This window comes from Melanotaenia boesemani, chromosome 24, assembly GCF_017639745.1.
Source record: "Melanotaenia boesemani isolate fMelBoe1 chromosome 24, fMelBoe1.pri, whole genome shotgun sequence".
Taxonomy (NCBI): Eukaryota; Metazoa; Chordata; class Actinopteri; order Atheriniformes; family Melanotaeniidae; genus Melanotaenia; species Melanotaenia boesemani.
This window is the reverse complement of record NC_055705.1, coordinates 23230879-23247002: the sequence shown is the minus strand read 5'-3', so window position 1 is coordinate 23247002 and position 16124 is coordinate 23230879. Positions and strand designations below refer to the sequence as shown.

Genomic DNA, 16124 nt, shown 5'->3' with positions numbered 1-16124 from the left:
AAGTGTGTGAGGTGATGCTACAAGTACCACAGATTAATATGCAGTGGGAGGAAGCTCTGGCCATCTGGGGTCAGCACCGCATGGATGCTGATGAACACAGCAGGAGGATGCTGACCAAGACGCTGCATAGCAGCTCAGTGAGGACAGCTGCAGCCACACACAAGTTCTTCACACACACGGTACACACACACATCTACTCACATATACACACAGGGTACACACACACATTTACTTACATATACACACAGGGTACACATATATACACACGGTACCCACATATACACACAGGGTACACACACACATTTACTCACATATACACACAGGGTACACACACACATTTACTCACATATACACACAGGGTACACACACACATTTACTCACATATACACACAGGGTACACACACACATTTACTCACATATACACACAGGGTACACACACACATTTACTCACATATACACACAGGGTACACACACACATTTACTCACATATACACACAGGGTACACATATATACACACGGTACCCACATATACACACACGGTACACACACACATTTACTCACATATACACACAGGGTACACACACACATTTACTCACACATACACACAGGGTACACACACACATTTACTCACATATACACACAGGGTACACACATACACACGGTACCCACATATACACACAGGGTACACACATACATTTACTCACATATACACACAGGGTACACACACACATTTGCTCACATGGCAGAAAAAGACTAACTGAGTTTTCAGCATCATTGCTGTGACTGACTGACCTCTCTGCTCTTCTTAGCTGTTAAGGAATCTACACCAGAGTAAAGGAATAGAGTACAATGTGGAGCTTTCTCTGCCACAATACTTCACTCTACCCTCGACTGTTAGAATCCCTGTCAACGAAGACACAAAGGTGCCATGGGAGACTCCTGCAGGTACATCTGAAATACAAGCATTTCACCGTGTCCTGGTAGTAGCAGTTGAAGCAAAGGAAGGGGAAGGGACATCATTTCACTTATGTACACACATCTGTTTGTTTCTACACATTCAGCCATTGATTATTTTAACCTGCACGTTTCAACCCTTTAATGTCGTGTGCATCATAGTTGAGATGCGGTTTCTGAGGCCTCTTGCAGCACTTAATGGTAGAAACTTTGCTCAAAACCCTGTTGTGTACAGTCTGGTAGTGATGGACAGGTGAAGCCTCATGAAGCAGCTGGGATGAGAATCAATACCTCTAAATCCAAGACCATGGTTCTCAGCCGGAAAAGGGTAGAGTGTTCTCTCCGGGTCTGAATGAGGTCCTGAACCAAGTGGAGGAGTTCAAGTATGTTGGGGTCTTGTTCAGGAGTGAGGGAAAGATAGAGCGGGAGATCTACAGATGGATTGATACAGCATCTGCAGTAATGTGGACTCTGCATCGGTCTGTGGTGAAGAAGAAGCAGCTTTGGGTAGCGATCGAAGAACCAGATCGCGAATACAAGCAGCCGAAATGAGTTTCCTCCGCAGGGTGTCTGGACTCTCCCTTGGCGATAGGGTGAGAAGCTCGGTGATCCAGGAGGAGATCAGAGTCGCTGCTCCTCCACTTTCAGATGAGCCAGATGAGGTGGATCAGGTATCTGGTCAGGATGCCTCACTGGTGAGGTGTTCCGGGCACGTCCCACCAGGAGGAGACCCGGAGAAGACTCAGGATACACTGGAGGGTCTAGGTCTCTCGGCTGGCCTAGGAACGCCTTGGGATCCACCTGGATGAGCTGGAAGAAGTGGCCGAGTGCTGAGCAGAGTAGTATTACCGCCGCCAAACTGTCTGAAACGGATGTCTGCGTGAACGCTGAACTGCCCACTAGTGGAGGAACAAGGGTAACCATGAACGCAAAACAGATGCCACGCTGGTATAACTGAGGCTTTACACAGATTTCCCACTTCATAACAGCAGAACCCGCCTCTGCTAATGATGCATACATGTAGTTTGTAAAGCACCAAACTGGCACTCCAATGCTTTCAGCCAATGAAACGCTGAGGATGACGTCATCAGCTTCAAAAGTCATCAGCCATTTGCCAGCGGTGATACAAGCTCCAAGCCTCTTTATGATTAATCCATCACTAAACTCTGGAACTTGTCTTCTGCCCCCTGGTGCACTTTTGGTACTACAATAATTCTGACATATGGTAATAAACGACATCTATGCTCATTATTATTTATTTATATTTGTTACTTTTCGATAAAGGGACAAATAAAGACTTCCAATTTTATAAATGATAATTTTATTCCTGTTAGTTCTTGGGTCAGGTGTTAAAGATTTAAACCTCCTCCACAGGCCGTGGCAGTGTTGACGTCCCACTCCGGTTCCAGGCTGACTCAGTCGGGCAGTTTACCTGTGAGGTGATCCTAAGGTCCTGTTGGGATACCAGGATGTACCTGCTGGAGGCACTGGTCACTTCACAGGTAACTACAGGTGGCATATACAGGTTTAATAGAATCCTGAACCGGCTGGTCATTGGCTACGGTTACATGGTGTTTTTAATTTGGAATTAATTATTCAGAATCAAATAATTTGAAATGAAAGTATTCTCCTTCGTGTTTCCATGGAAAGGTTTACATGGTAAACACGTTTAATCGCTTTATTTTATTCCGGGCAGAGAGTGACGTCTTTACGTCTACCGGAAGAAAACAAACTCCTGTTCCTGCTTCTTGTCTTGTCATCTACGACATGGAAGACACACAAAAAGAACCGTTTTTGTTCTGATGGTGATTCCAGTTTAGAAGCAGCAGCTCGACACCAGCATCCAGTAGAAGGGAGGAAGAGTACTGTATCGTCATGGCGACAGGACAAGGGAACGGGCATGCTCAGAACAACCAGAATTTATTTAAAGCTGAATGAACGTTTACATGATCGAGGAATTATTCAGTTCGGGTTTAAAATGAAAATAAACCAGCCACTGAATTCTGATTTAAGATTAATTCAGAATGGCCGTTTTCAGTCAAAATTATGAGTTTACAAGCTCATTTTAAAGAGGATTTAATTTTTATTCTGAATTAAAGGGGAATTTAAACTCGTGTAAATGTGGCCGTTGTGGTTTATGATCCATATTACTGGAACAGGAAGGATCCATCAGCTTAGACTTCAGCTCGCCTGCACATCGTCCGGTTACCCAACACATACCGCTGGTGAGATTTCTTACATAATACATACATGCTGCAGAAGGCCAGAATATTTGAATCCTCTGATGGTTTGAGTCCAGTTAACAGTCCAGCTTGTCTCGTAGCAGAACGAGTCGCAGCAGACCTGGAAAATGAGAGCCGAGGTGTTCGGTGAGGGATTCTCTGGTCCAGATGTCTTCACTGTGCCAGCAGGGACGAGAGAGGACTACCCCCTCACCTTCCATCCTGCTGTGCCATGTGTTGTCATGGTAACACAGATTCATGCTTCTCTTGCCTTGCTGTCCTCGGTTAATGAGAACTTTCTGATGGACCAGGATGTGTTTACAGTCTGTGTTTGCAACTTCTGAAAGTTTCACACACTAAACCCTCGTATTTCTTCAATTTAGATGTTTACGTATGGCAATGACTTGCTATGCATTATGAATGAAAATACATTTCAGAATAATATTTCTAACTTTATTAACGGAAATTTGAGCAGTTACATTAAGGCTGAATTTCATATCTACGCCTCCGTTTTACGTGTTGACGTTAGGGAAAGGGCGTCTTAATTCTCTTTTAGATGAAGGGGAAGGGGTGAGGGCCACCACCCTCCAAACAAAGACCAGGATCACACTTCAAACCAACTGGTATAAAATATTTTCTGACGGACACCGGATATATCGACAAAGATGGCGACAGGAAGACAGGACTAGAATGTATATTTAAAAATTATTTTAAAAATGTGTTCATGGGGCCATTTATTTACAATTTCCTTCAACATAGAGTTGTTATTAAAACCGCTAATTTACTGCTGCTAATCAATAATGTTGATTAACGTTAAGGTTAGCTAGTTTGCTGATGTGGCTAATAGTCGTCATATAATCCTCCGAGTTTGTCTCATAACATTATAACGTTTCCTTTTGTTTATTCGTCTGATTTAAGACAAATGCAAAAATATTCCCACGGCCCAGGAAAATAAAACGATCTGGCGTCTTTGTTCCTTTTGTTGACTCCAAAGTTCGTCCCACTTATTCAGCTGCCGATCAACTGGTTTTCCAACAGGTTCAGGTCTCTCCCCTTCACAACCTGACCCCCACACACCCCAACTGTTTGTACCCCCATCCCCCTCCTGTGGGGGTCTCTCCTGCAAAATGTCTCTCCCCCTCCTCGGATGACTCTTACCCCTCATTTAAAATGGTGTTACGAAGCGAAGAAGAGAAAACACAAGCTGCTGGATGACTGCCCTTCTCCTCCTCTGTTTCTGAGTCCTGTTTTGGTTTTATGGAGGACGCTGTGACGGTGTCATGCTATGACGTTGCTGAGGCATCTATCCCTGTCTGGTTGATACTCCGCCTCTCAACCAGATTACGGTTCACAAACCATATCCGCACCCTAACCGACCCGCCCCGTTGGTGGATACAAGACTTAAGACCGCAGGTGGAGGATCTGCTGGAGCCTCTGCAGTCTGCCTACCAGACCCATCTGAGTGTCATCCACCTGCTGCAGAGCCGTCTGCATCTGGATGGAGGTGGCAGCACTGAGAGCCACTTTCTCTGGTTTCTCTAGTGCTTTTAGCAGCATCCAGCCACTGCTGCTGGGGGAGAAGCTGCCACTTCAGTCAGCTGGTTACAATCCTTCAGCTTCCTTTCAGCTTCATCTATTGTCCAAAGTAAAGTCATCCATGACTCCGTGAGCTCCAGACATGACTACTGCAGTGTTTTATACGTTGGTATCAATCAATCCTGCATCTGCCATTTACAGCTTGAACAAAATACTGCCGCTCGTCTCCTAACCAGCTTGGAAGCAGGAACACATCCCTCCCACCCTGTTAGCTCTGCACTGGTTCGTGGTTCAGTTCAGGATGCAGTTGAAAGGGCTGCGGTTTGTTTTTAAACTTGGCATCACACCTCACTTATCAGAACGGTTGAAAATCCACCAGCCCAGCAGAGCTTCCCGTTCTGGCTCGGTCCAGGTACAAGCGATGGGGGGGTCGTCCTTTTTAGTGGTTCCCCACGAGGTCCGCTCCCTCACTGATCTGCCTCTGTTCAAGGCCACACTTAAGGCCTATTTATTTTAAAAGGCTCGTAGCATTTTGTTTTAATGTGTTTTGCACTTTTGGTACTTTCCGTGTTATTTTAGTTTTGATCGGTTTTGTGCTTTTACCACTTTCTATTGTCTTTGTTTTAATGTGTATTTGTATTTATTGCTTTTATGATGTTAAGCACCTTGGTCAGCTTGAGTGTTGCTGTACGGTGCTGTAAAAATAAACTTTGATTGATTGATAGATACCTGTTCCTCCGTCTGACGTAGCAACGCGCGACTTATGATGACGTATGATGGTTAAGTAGGGGTATCTAGTTTGCTAGGGGAATGTTTTCACCCCTTACCACTTCGTTTTAGGGGCAAGGGGTAAAAAAGAGAAAAGGGCCTAATTTCTGTCTCAGAAATAAGTAATAATATATTAAGCAATAATAGTTTTAAATGGATGGAAATGCACTGAATGTATGTGTCCCGATCGATGATATATTATGAGGTGATGTTAAAAATCTTTTTTAATATAATAATAATATTAGTACTTTTTTAAAATGTTGAATGTTATTGAAATCACTTTGTACCTCTTAAATTTCCACATTAATCAGAAAAAAAAAAAAAAAAAAAAAAGATATTGTTGCATTGGCCGGGAATCGAACCCGGGCCTCCCGCGTGGCAGGCGAGAATTCTACCACTGAACCACCAATGCATATATATCCAGGAGGGGGCGGGGCCTATTTACACTGCATTGAGGGAACGGTGGTCAGTGTTGCAGTGGTGCTGTAAATCGTCTCTGTTTCCTGCACTGATGCAGCCTTTCGTCAACTAACCTGTCAGGACTGTAGAGGCGGATCCCTGCTGCCCTGCAGGAGTTTGTGTCTGGAATTTAAAAATCTATAACAACTTCCTCAGGGTGTGTTCACTGGTCATCAACTCCAGCTGGTGCCGCAGGGCTTTAAAGCTTGCTCCGGGTTTGTAGAGATCCACAGTCCATCCTATTAACTCCAGAAAAAGCAGAAAATGTCCAGACTGAGCAAGTTTCACATGAACAAGTTTTTTTTTCTTCACATTTCAGTATTAAACTTTCTTGGTATTCCAAGCAATAGTTTTACATGACGCTAATACAGACACATCACATGGGTACTCACTAGAAATTAAAACACCATCAAATAAATGTAAACTGGAGGTTTACGGCACCAGTCCCCTCCAGTACCAGGCTGCTACTGCCATCTACTGGCGGAACGCACAACTACACTAACTCCACTACAAACATCCAAACAACAATAGGAAGAAACATGAATATATGAGGCGAAATTAACGATAGAAACTAATTAAATTTAATTATGGAATCCCCTAAATGAAAAGCTGGTGCTCAGTTAAGCTGTGTAGGTTTCCATGATGTGTGCACAGTCCTCGGTGTACGCCAGCATGTTTGGACATTTTAGAAAATCCCCCCGCTATCATTAGGTAATAGCATGACACTGTGACCACTTTTTATCTCAAATGTGTACTAACATTCTATTCTATTCTATTCTATTCTATTCTATTCTATTCTACAGTCATTTAGCAGACGCTTTTATACAAAGCGACTTACATTTGAGAGTAAGAACAACACAAGCATGAATTCATAGATATAAGAATACCGTGTCGTCCATCATTCCTTCTATAAACAGTGAACAACACTTCTCTACCGCGCATCATTAACAAACATTAGCATCCGTGCTTCACTTCTCTCTGTCCACCGCTTCAGATGCAGCCACCTGAACATTTACTGTGGCTCAAACACCGGCCTCATGTCTGGCTTTCTACTAGCTGGGGCACCTTCAGCAGGATCATCTCCATACGATCTGATCTGGCAGAAATCCACGAGGAGAAATTCTGAGCAAACGTCTGCCTGCAAAGTGGAGGTTCAAACCCCAGAGAGGGACATTGGCAGGAATCTCAGAGCAGAAAGGTTTTAAGTGAGAAAAAGCAGAACAAGATTAGAGACTGAAAACAATTATTAATGCCCCCATTCTACCAAATACACTCCTGATAAATTACAGGATAACATCCCATAAACTTGCTATAATTTGGAATAACTACGCTCAGAGAATGTTGATTACCTTTTATATTTCCTTCAATGAACTCATCTAAAACTAAACAAATAAAACATTCAGGTTTTGTACCTTTAGCAATTTAAAACTTTGGATTTATTCAGTTGTAAAGAAAAAATTTGGATTTCGTACTTTTAAAAAGATCAAGTTAAGTCTAAATATGCAAATTAGTTATTTAAATTTTTTTAGGGGGCTTGTCTGTCAAGGTTTGGAGGTGTGGTCCCAATACGACAGCTTGAAACGATGGAGAGGTTTCAGAAAGTCTTGTGATAAAATCTTTTATCTTGTGTGGAAGAAGAAGTACAACCGGTAACGTTGTACTAACAGAAAACCAGCAGCACCGTCCTTTTTCTGTCTGAATGAAAGAAGTAAAGCCTAAAATCTCCAGTGAGGAAGGCTGATGATCCGTCCAGCTGTCAGGTTTCTGTCCTGCTTTTTGTTGCTGTTAGCTTCACTTTACAATGAAGTCCAGCTCATGTGTTTTTATTGTCTCCATGTTGTCCCCCCTCTGCACACACACACACGCCAGGGAAGGCTGTCCTTATATAATGACTGTGACAGCAGAGAGCTGGTGTTTACCCTCAGAGGCGTGGGCGAGCCCCCCCTACCTGTCGACCACCTGGTACTACGCTGTCCTGTTGGGAAGACCACATCCACTCAACTCCATGTCCCCAACCACAGCCCGAACAAAGTCACTGTCAGGGTATGAGCACATATACAAATAATTACTGTCATCATCATCATCATCTTCACACGGACACGAAAAACCTTTTTATTTTCATATCTGGTCTCAGAGTTCAGTTTGTTTATGTTGTTTGTGTTTACTCTGTAGGCGGTGACAGATCTGTCTGTGCTGAGTGGCATCCCTTCCCTGGAGATTAAACCCAGACACAGCGCTCCATGCACTCTAGCTGTGTCGCCATGGAAACGAGGAAAACACACAGGTGATCATGTTGTGTGTTTCCTTGTTATTAGATCTTTTATTTATTCTGATCTCTTTTATTTACCTGAACATAAACACTGATGTGTTGGTTGTGTTAAATCATGGTTGGTGTGTATCTAAACCTGTTTTTCATGCCTCTTGGTCAGTTTTTACATCCAGCACATTTACAGGTAGTTCAGCACCATCCCAGCTAAATAAAGCAGGAAGAAACAGCTAAACGTTTTCTTTTTAACTTCTCTTACAGGTTCTGTGTCATTTGTGGAAACTGCTGTCAGAGAACAAGCAGATAAAGACAAAGGTCATTTATTTCATTGATTGTGGAAGATTCAGTAGAACTTGTTCATACATTATTGTAATATTAAGTGTGTGTATGTGTCTTCATGCATATTGTATGTGTGTTTTCAGGAAATGTATTTGGACGCTATGAAGTTAATTTCTCCCTTGAGATCATTTGTGAGCCACCAGCCCCCATCAAGGTCATAGATGTACCGTGTACTACTGAGGTAAAGTTTTCCAGTCCTGCAAATTAAAGGTAAAACATTGAACATGGATATTTTAAAAAGTAAAGGAAAAATGTAAAGTCTGATCCCAGCAACACAGGGAAGGAAGACAGAAACGTTTACAATATACAGTATATATATAGTAAGTAAGTAAGTTTATTTCGAGCACATACAAAACCACATGTACAGGAAATATATATATATATATATATATATATATATATATATATATATATATATTGTGTGTTTGACCGAGACCTGCCTGCAGTCCAGCTCTCCTCCGACATGATGCCTCCCAGAGGAGGACAAACAGCTGAAATCCACATCCAGATTTCTCTGGAAAACTTCAACAATGACTGTCCTCAGTTCCCAAATGATTAAAAAAAGCTAAATGTCTCTCTGTCACGCCTGATATTACACCAGTTAATATTTAGTAAATATACAGAGAAATGAGGAAAAAGGAGGAAATGGTCCAGATTTAAGTGTGTGTTTCATATTACATGACTTACCAACATTTCTGGGTTTCTAATTTTCCATATAGAACTTCACTCGTTCTTTTTATTGTTTTTAATAAGGAAATAATTACTGACAAAGGCTGCCGGCTCTATTCCAGTCAGCTCTGCTGCCGTCTGCACCTGATACAGGAAAGCACCATCTTCCCTCTGAACTTTGATAAAGACATGTTTAGAAGAAGAAAGAAACAGGTGTCCTCTTTGAAATGTTTTCTTCCTAGAGCTCCGTTGCCATAGAGATACCTGTCAATAACCCAGGAGAGGAGCTGCTGATGCTTGATGTGAGGCTGGAAGGAGACGAGCTGACGGGGGCCAGCCGGGTCTCTGTTCCCCCCCGGGGGACTCTGGTCTACAGAGCCACGTTTTCTCCTGTCAGGGTGGAGAAGAGCACCGGCAGGTGAGCCCGAAGCCGACCTGTCCTCCACTGAGAAAACGGGATTATTTAAAGATGCTCTACAGAGTTTCTCAGCTCTCTTTTTTTTATTAAATTAGATTTATTTATTATAATTGTTATAGATTTTATTAACTTAATATCAGTGTGTATGTGTATAAAGCACCTCAACACCTCAAAGCTCTACAGAAAAACAAAACAACACAAAAATAAAAATATATGTAGATATGACAATTTAACCCACTTCATCATCAAGCAGCCACTTTAAAAAACTTTATTCATTTTACTTGCTGTGATAGACAATTATGATTTCTAGATGATGCTTCTCATTTCATTTAAAAACAGATTGAAATGATTGTGGTGTTATTTCTGTGGGAAAACACACCTCTTCTTCTGGACCGAGTGTCTCACGCCTCTTTGCAGGCTGAGGACCATAGCTTTGACCACCTCAGGTATGGAGAGAGTTTCTGTGAAGACCAAAGAGAATTTATCACACAAATAGATGATAATGAAAGAGAAAGTAAATAAAAATCTAATACTACCTGGTCCTTAAGGCTCATTTCATTTGGACCGAATCCATGTTGTTCTGGAGCTTAGCAAAGAGAAGATCCACATGTGGCATGATGTGGTGAAAAATCTCCAGAAAGGACTTAAAACTTAATGATTTGTGAGTAGCATGGCGGAGGCTCCTGCTTCTCTGATGGTACTGGTCACCTGACCGAGTCACCTGAGTCTCTTATGCTGTGAAACGGTGGATGAGATCGTCTCTGTGCTCAAACAGTGTTGATGGCTCGGCTGTGAAAGTTCATCTGATGTTGCTAGATGATGGCAGTCGATGGGCCGTCGCTTTGTCAAGAACACCTGTTTGTTTGGGTGATCTAGAAAAGAGCTGGCAAACCCACTGAGGTCAGAAAAAATATTCTGACCTTGGAAATGTTTAAGGTGGCTGCAGCATGATCGGGTGGAGCTGATGTGCATAGCAGTGGATGTAGTGGCCATGTGGGTACACATCTGGTATCTTCCTCTGAACACCTCCAGTAACACCCTCACCACACTGGCTCCATCATATGTCCTACACATGATGTACTTCTCTGCTCCTCAGGAAGATGACAGCAAGACGCTCTTTGAGTGCAGCAGCAATAGACTGAGCTGTAGACCAACTCTGTAGCCTTCATCTAGCTGTTCAGCAATGCTGACTCTGACAAAGAATTTTAGCTTCATGCTGTTTTCATGGCTGCAGCTACTTTTGTGCCATTTGCATCTTTCAGAAAGATGTTTTAGATCAATGTGAATATCAGCATGTTGCTGATATCTCTGCATGGATGAAGGATCGCCACCTTCAGCTAAATCTGTCCAAGACCGAGCTTATTGTCTTTCCAGCCAATCCTTCCTTACCGCCACAGATAAGCGTGCAGCTTGACTCCATCACGCTTGTGTCTACGTCTTCTACCAGGAATCTTGGTGTCATGGTAGACAACCAGCTGACCTTTAAGGACCATGTTGCCTCGGTTGCTGGATCTTGCCGATTTGCTCTACAACATCAGGAGGATCAGACCCTACCTGACTGAACACACGGCCCAGCTCCTGGTCCAGGCTCTGGTCATTTCACGCTTTGACTACTGCAACTCCTTACTGGCTGGCCTGCCTGCATGCTCAGTTAAACCTCTGCAGATGATCCAGAACGCAGCAGCACATCTGGCATTTCTGCATTTCTACTCGTCGGAGTTAGAAAGATTGGTCCAGCTCTTTGGCTCAGTTCAGCATTGAATAAGCTGTGTGCACTTATGCCCAAGATGTTATTGTGTGATGAAATGTGTTTTTATCTTTGTTTTGCTTGGTGTTTTCTTCCAGCGTGGTGTTCCAGTCCGAGCTGGTCGGGGAGTTCTGGTATCAGCTGGAGCTTTATGGGCTGCCTCCTCCAGTCATGACCCTACCCCAGGCCTGCTGTCAGCTGGGCAAGTAGGTGCCCACATCATCCATACACCCCCACAGCTTTCCCCATCAGCCTATTTCTGTAGACACGGCATTAACCCTTAAACCTCCAGCAGATGTCTCCGAGCTCTATCTCTTCTATTATCAGTGTCTCAGGAATGGTACTGTGTATCTCTGTGATGGATATTTTACCCTTTAGCTGATCTACAGAAGTTTTCCAGCATTTCTACCCCGTCCAGGAGGTTTACAATCCAGCCACTAAATGTAGTTTTATTCAGAGACTCTATCTGGTAAATCCACAATGATCCATGATAACAGCATTATTTACCACATTTCATCATAAAAACATCACCATCACTACTATGTTGCTAAGAGACCTCTATTTAGACCTGGACATGATGATGAAGCCACTTCCTGTCAGACTTTCCACCAATCAGAGAGCTTAGATTGACGGTAACGTCCAACCAGGAGCAGCCAAAGATCAACCAGTGAGCAGAAAGTTCTATGTGTGTGTGAAAAGAAGAAAAATAAAGCTCCTCTATGGCTGGAATAAAGCCAAGAAGACGTTTCTGATGCACGGTGGAGCCACGTGCCCATTAATTGACAGAGCTTCATTGCTGCTTGTAAGCTGGTTAAACACGCAGAATCAGCGTCATCCAGCAGGTCACTAGCGTACAGATACGAGTCAGGCGAGTGTTCAGTGTTTTATTTTTGGCCCTTCATGCACCGTTTGGAAGGAGCTGTGAGTCACTGGGCCTCATTCACTAGGGCTGTGTGATACAAGAAGATCTGGTATGAATCCGATTTCAAGTAAATAAAGGCCTGGTATCGTCCATACAGATACTTTTTAATAGGGCTGTCAAAAGTATTACATTAATGCAAAGATTCATCTGTGGAGTTAATGTATTAAATCTTTTAATGCATCAACAACAAAGTTAATTCTCACACCATAAAGATCTGAATTAGATGCTTTGCCACAGCAGAGAAGTGATTCTTCTGATTTACTAAGATTCAGCTCTTAGAATCGGCTCGTTCATGAACGACACGTCACTACTGAGCCTGTGAGAGGGAAGCAGCAAAAGGAATCAAGTGGAAGCCGACTCTTGTGATTCAATACGAAGCATCGGCTCTCAGAGACACATCTGTTACACACGACGCATCACTGGTCCAGTCTGTCTGGATGACTTTACGTCCTCATTAAAAGGAGCTAATGGATGAGTCATCATGAAACCTTTAGACAGATTAGATATTTATATATTTGACTGTTTTGCCTCTAACTTTCTCTTTCTGTCCGTGTGTCCATGTGTTTGTGTTTCAGATGGATCCACCTGGACGTTCCTCTGGTCAACTCGACAGCTGAGACTCTGGAGCTGACAGTAACCAACACAAACCCCAGAAACTACACACTGGAGATGGACTCGGCTAACACAGTCAGTCCTGATCATCTCCTCAAACGTCTCTGACTCTTACTAACACAGTGCTCCCAGCTGTACGGGAGAGATGTAGACAAGAGTAAAAGCTTTACGTCACCATGTGTGTGTGTCTCCTTTAATTCCTCCATATTCCCGGTGTGTTTTAGCTCATGCTGGACCCTCGGTCCTTCATCCATCTCAGAGTCCGTTTCAGTCCTTCAGCCATCGGAGAGGAGAACCAACAGGGAAAGATCACTTTCACGTCCTCTCAGGTGAACATTTACCTTAATCAAACACCAACCTCATGCACATGCACACATGCACACACACCTACATCCAGGGAGAGTTTCTTCTTATTCATCTTAAATGACTTTAAGTAGATGCTTTGATTTCATTTTCTGTGCCATCACTGCACGACATCCACATAAGACCTGATCAGAAAGGTTTTCATTAATCTGGACTAACGATTTCACTCTAAACCTCCTTCACTTCAATCAGTTTGTCTTCTCTGTATCAGGTTTTTGTCTAAGTGGACGTTTCTGGAGGGAAGGATGATTCCATCCTGCTGTTTTCTGTCTTCATGTTTCCTTAGTTTTAAGCCTGTTTGTGATTCTTTAGTTACAGGAGTGCTGTGTTTTGTTGAGTGGACGTGGACTTGCACCAGCGATGGAGGAGCCTTTGCACATCTCATCCATGATTGGCTCCAGCTCTTCCATCGTCATTCCCTTCACAAATCCCACCGAGCACACGGCTTCACTCTGCATCACACTTAAAGGTCTCAGATCCTCTCATCCCTCCCAAACGTGCTCTTTACATCTGTTCCTGCTGCATATCTGTGGAATAGTCAGATATGTTTATGTTTCAGATGAGGACCCAAGTGGAGCCCCCCCATGCCATCCAGTCCCGAATGAGAGATCCTTCTCCATCCCTCTGAACCAAACTGATGGTTTGTTATGGAGTTCATTTTCCACATTTTTCTGGACTACTGCTTGTTGAAGAGGGTTTAAGCTTCTGTTTGCATTTAAATTGTCCCTTTTATTCTGAACCTCAACCTTGCTGCTGTGGGATCATCCCAGAGAGAATGAGGCTGAACACACAGCGGAAATAACCGCATGATATGAAAGGATGTGCACGTACAACTGTCAGCTGCTGCTAAAGAGCATTTCTAAGGTCAGATCCTGCAGCTGAGTTTGTGTCTGGCCGTCCTGTCGTTGCAGACGTACAGATCGGTGAAGGAGAAACCATCCATGTGCCTGTTGGTTTTACGCCTAAATCCATGAAGCAACAGCAGGTCTGGCTCTGCATCACCATGAAAACCACCAGCAGCCCCCTCACATCAAGGTGTGTTAAAGTCTGCATACCTGTGGTCCACACCCTCTACCTGAGTAAAACATGACATATTCTCAGCGTGTCTGAACCGTTACAGGTCTGAGGAAGAACGGCAGAGCATCCGATGGATTTACCCCTTCTGTGGGACCCCCAGCTCAGCGCCCAGACTGGATCAGGATGAACACCAGCAGGAAAAACCGGTGGATGTCGGTCTCATCCCGGGAAGTCGAGACAAACAGCCAGGAAGTAAGTTGGTTATAAGTTTTTCATCTCTGACCACATGACTTGTGTTTTTATGGTTTCTTCTTCTGCAGAGAAGAATCAGAGCAGCGAGTCTGGATGAAGGAAACTGGTCTTGAAGTTTTGAACGTTTTCTGTAAGAGGAGAACCTGATCCGAGTTCTGATGTGCAAACTAGCTGCAGTTGTTTAAATGCAACCTTAATAAAAATGTACATCAAACTATGACTCGAGTTCACTTTGATTATTTTATTATAAACAATTATTACATTATTTATTACAAAAAAACAAAATGAATGCTTAATAATTCAGAGAATCAAACACTTAAAGAGTTAAAAACCTAAAACTGAATGTTTAGACGTTTCAAGCAGGTCTCAAGTTGTTTCAGTGATTTATATAAAAAACACAAACAAACAAAATAAAAAAAAAGAAAAACAAACAGAAAATATTGATGATTTTTTTTTCATCCCAGAGGGAGTCAATCTGAGCAGGACGTCACAGCTAAACAATAATAAATTAAACTCTTAGTTTGAGGTATTTAACTACATAAACTCTTCATTAACGTACAACGAAGAGAAAAATGGAATCATACCGGCACAGTTTGAGAAACAAACATCACACAGACGAGAGAATAGACTTTTACAGAGACACATAAACGCATCGTAAGTTGTTTTTTATTTTTTTATTTTTTGCTACCTTAAGAAGCACAACTGCTAAATGACTGTACCGCTGCAACACCTAAATTTCCCAGCTTGGGATGAATAAAGTACTTCTATCTATCTATAAAACAACCATGATGCCATAAGATCCAACAAACGTGGGAGGAAGAGACATCTATGGTGATGACATCTGAATTTATCTCACATCGTTTTTAAATAGGTTTTCCGTCTTTGAATTCTGGGAACAGGAAAAGAAAATCGGTAGACCTCAAGCAGCCGTCCCTGGTCCCGCCGGCCGTGCTTGATCCAGCTCTCATTGCTGAGATAAACTCTGCTTCCAGACGAGTGAATGGACAAGCAAAATACCCTGCGCTACGCTTCTCAGACAGGGATACGGCGGAGAGGTTCGCCCTGGCTCAGTGATTCCCAACCCTGGTCCTCAAGGCACACTGTCCTGCAGGTCTTAGATTTCTCTCTGTTGCAACACATCTGATTCAAACTGAATGCTTCTCAGACAAGCTCTGCACAAGTCTGCTAATGAGCCATGAATTTGAATCAGGTGTGTCGTAGCAGTGACACATTTAAGACCTTTCAGGCAGGTGTGTCTTGAGGACCAGGGTTGGGAATCACTGCCCTAGATTACCATGAGCCAGGCTGCCGTCCAGTCCCTCTGGATTAGGACAAGCACCGGACTCGGAAGAGAGATGAGGGAGCATTCACAGGTCCAGATCCTGCTCCTGCTCCATTAGCTAGAGTCATGGCTCCCTCTTCCAGCTGAGCTCCATCCTCTGTAATGTCTCCTTGTGTCGTCGTCCAGAAACAAGAGGACACATCAGAGTCACCTCAGAAGCTTCCAGCTGCGATGAGTAAGTAGATATAACACGTTGTGTTAATATGTCCTAATATCATCTAAATCATCCCTCTTTTCT

General features: G+C 43.1%; 1 protein-coding gene and 1 non-coding gene across 2 annotated transcripts in view; one reads left to right on the top strand and one right to left on the bottom strand.

The window, feature by feature from the left end:
• The window catches only part of LOC121635378 (cilia- and flagella-associated protein 47-like), a 46065-nt gene extending 31316 nt beyond the window's left edge, over nucleotides 1–14749 (top strand). Inside the window, exons 47-64 of the mRNA XM_041978477.1 lie at nucleotides 1–179; nucleotides 810–945; nucleotides 2329–2456; nucleotides 3114–3179; nucleotides 3278–3421; nucleotides 7809–7982; nucleotides 8112–8223; nucleotides 8467–8520; nucleotides 8628–8725; nucleotides 9456–9631; nucleotides 11477–11584; nucleotides 12876–12987; nucleotides 13137–13241; nucleotides 13588–13744; nucleotides 13835–13915; nucleotides 14187–14310; nucleotides 14396–14544; nucleotides 14613–14749. The exon at nucleotides 1–179 is cut by the window's left edge and continues 39 nt beyond it. Of these exons, the coding sequence (XP_041834411.1) occupies nucleotides 1–179; nucleotides 810–945; nucleotides 2329–2456; nucleotides 3114–3179; nucleotides 3278–3421; nucleotides 7809–7982; nucleotides 8112–8223; nucleotides 8467–8520; nucleotides 8628–8725; nucleotides 9456–9631; nucleotides 11477–11584; nucleotides 12876–12987; nucleotides 13137–13241; nucleotides 13588–13744; nucleotides 13835–13915; nucleotides 14187–14310; nucleotides 14396–14544; nucleotides 14613–14641 (2132 nt within the window). The 3' untranslated portion in view covers nucleotides 14642–14749. The remainder of the gene's footprint in view (nucleotides 180–809; nucleotides 946–2328; nucleotides 2457–3113; nucleotides 3180–3277; nucleotides 3422–7808; nucleotides 7983–8111; nucleotides 8224–8466; nucleotides 8521–8627; nucleotides 8726–9455; nucleotides 9632–11476; nucleotides 11585–12875; nucleotides 12988–13136; nucleotides 13242–13587; nucleotides 13745–13834; nucleotides 13916–14186; nucleotides 14311–14395; nucleotides 14545–14612) is intronic.
• On the bottom strand, nucleotides 5822–5892 carry trnag-gcc. Its single transcript has one exon. It is a non-coding gene; the product is annotated as a tRNA-Gly (tRNA).
• Nucleotides 14750–16124: the final 1375 nt, after the last annotated feature.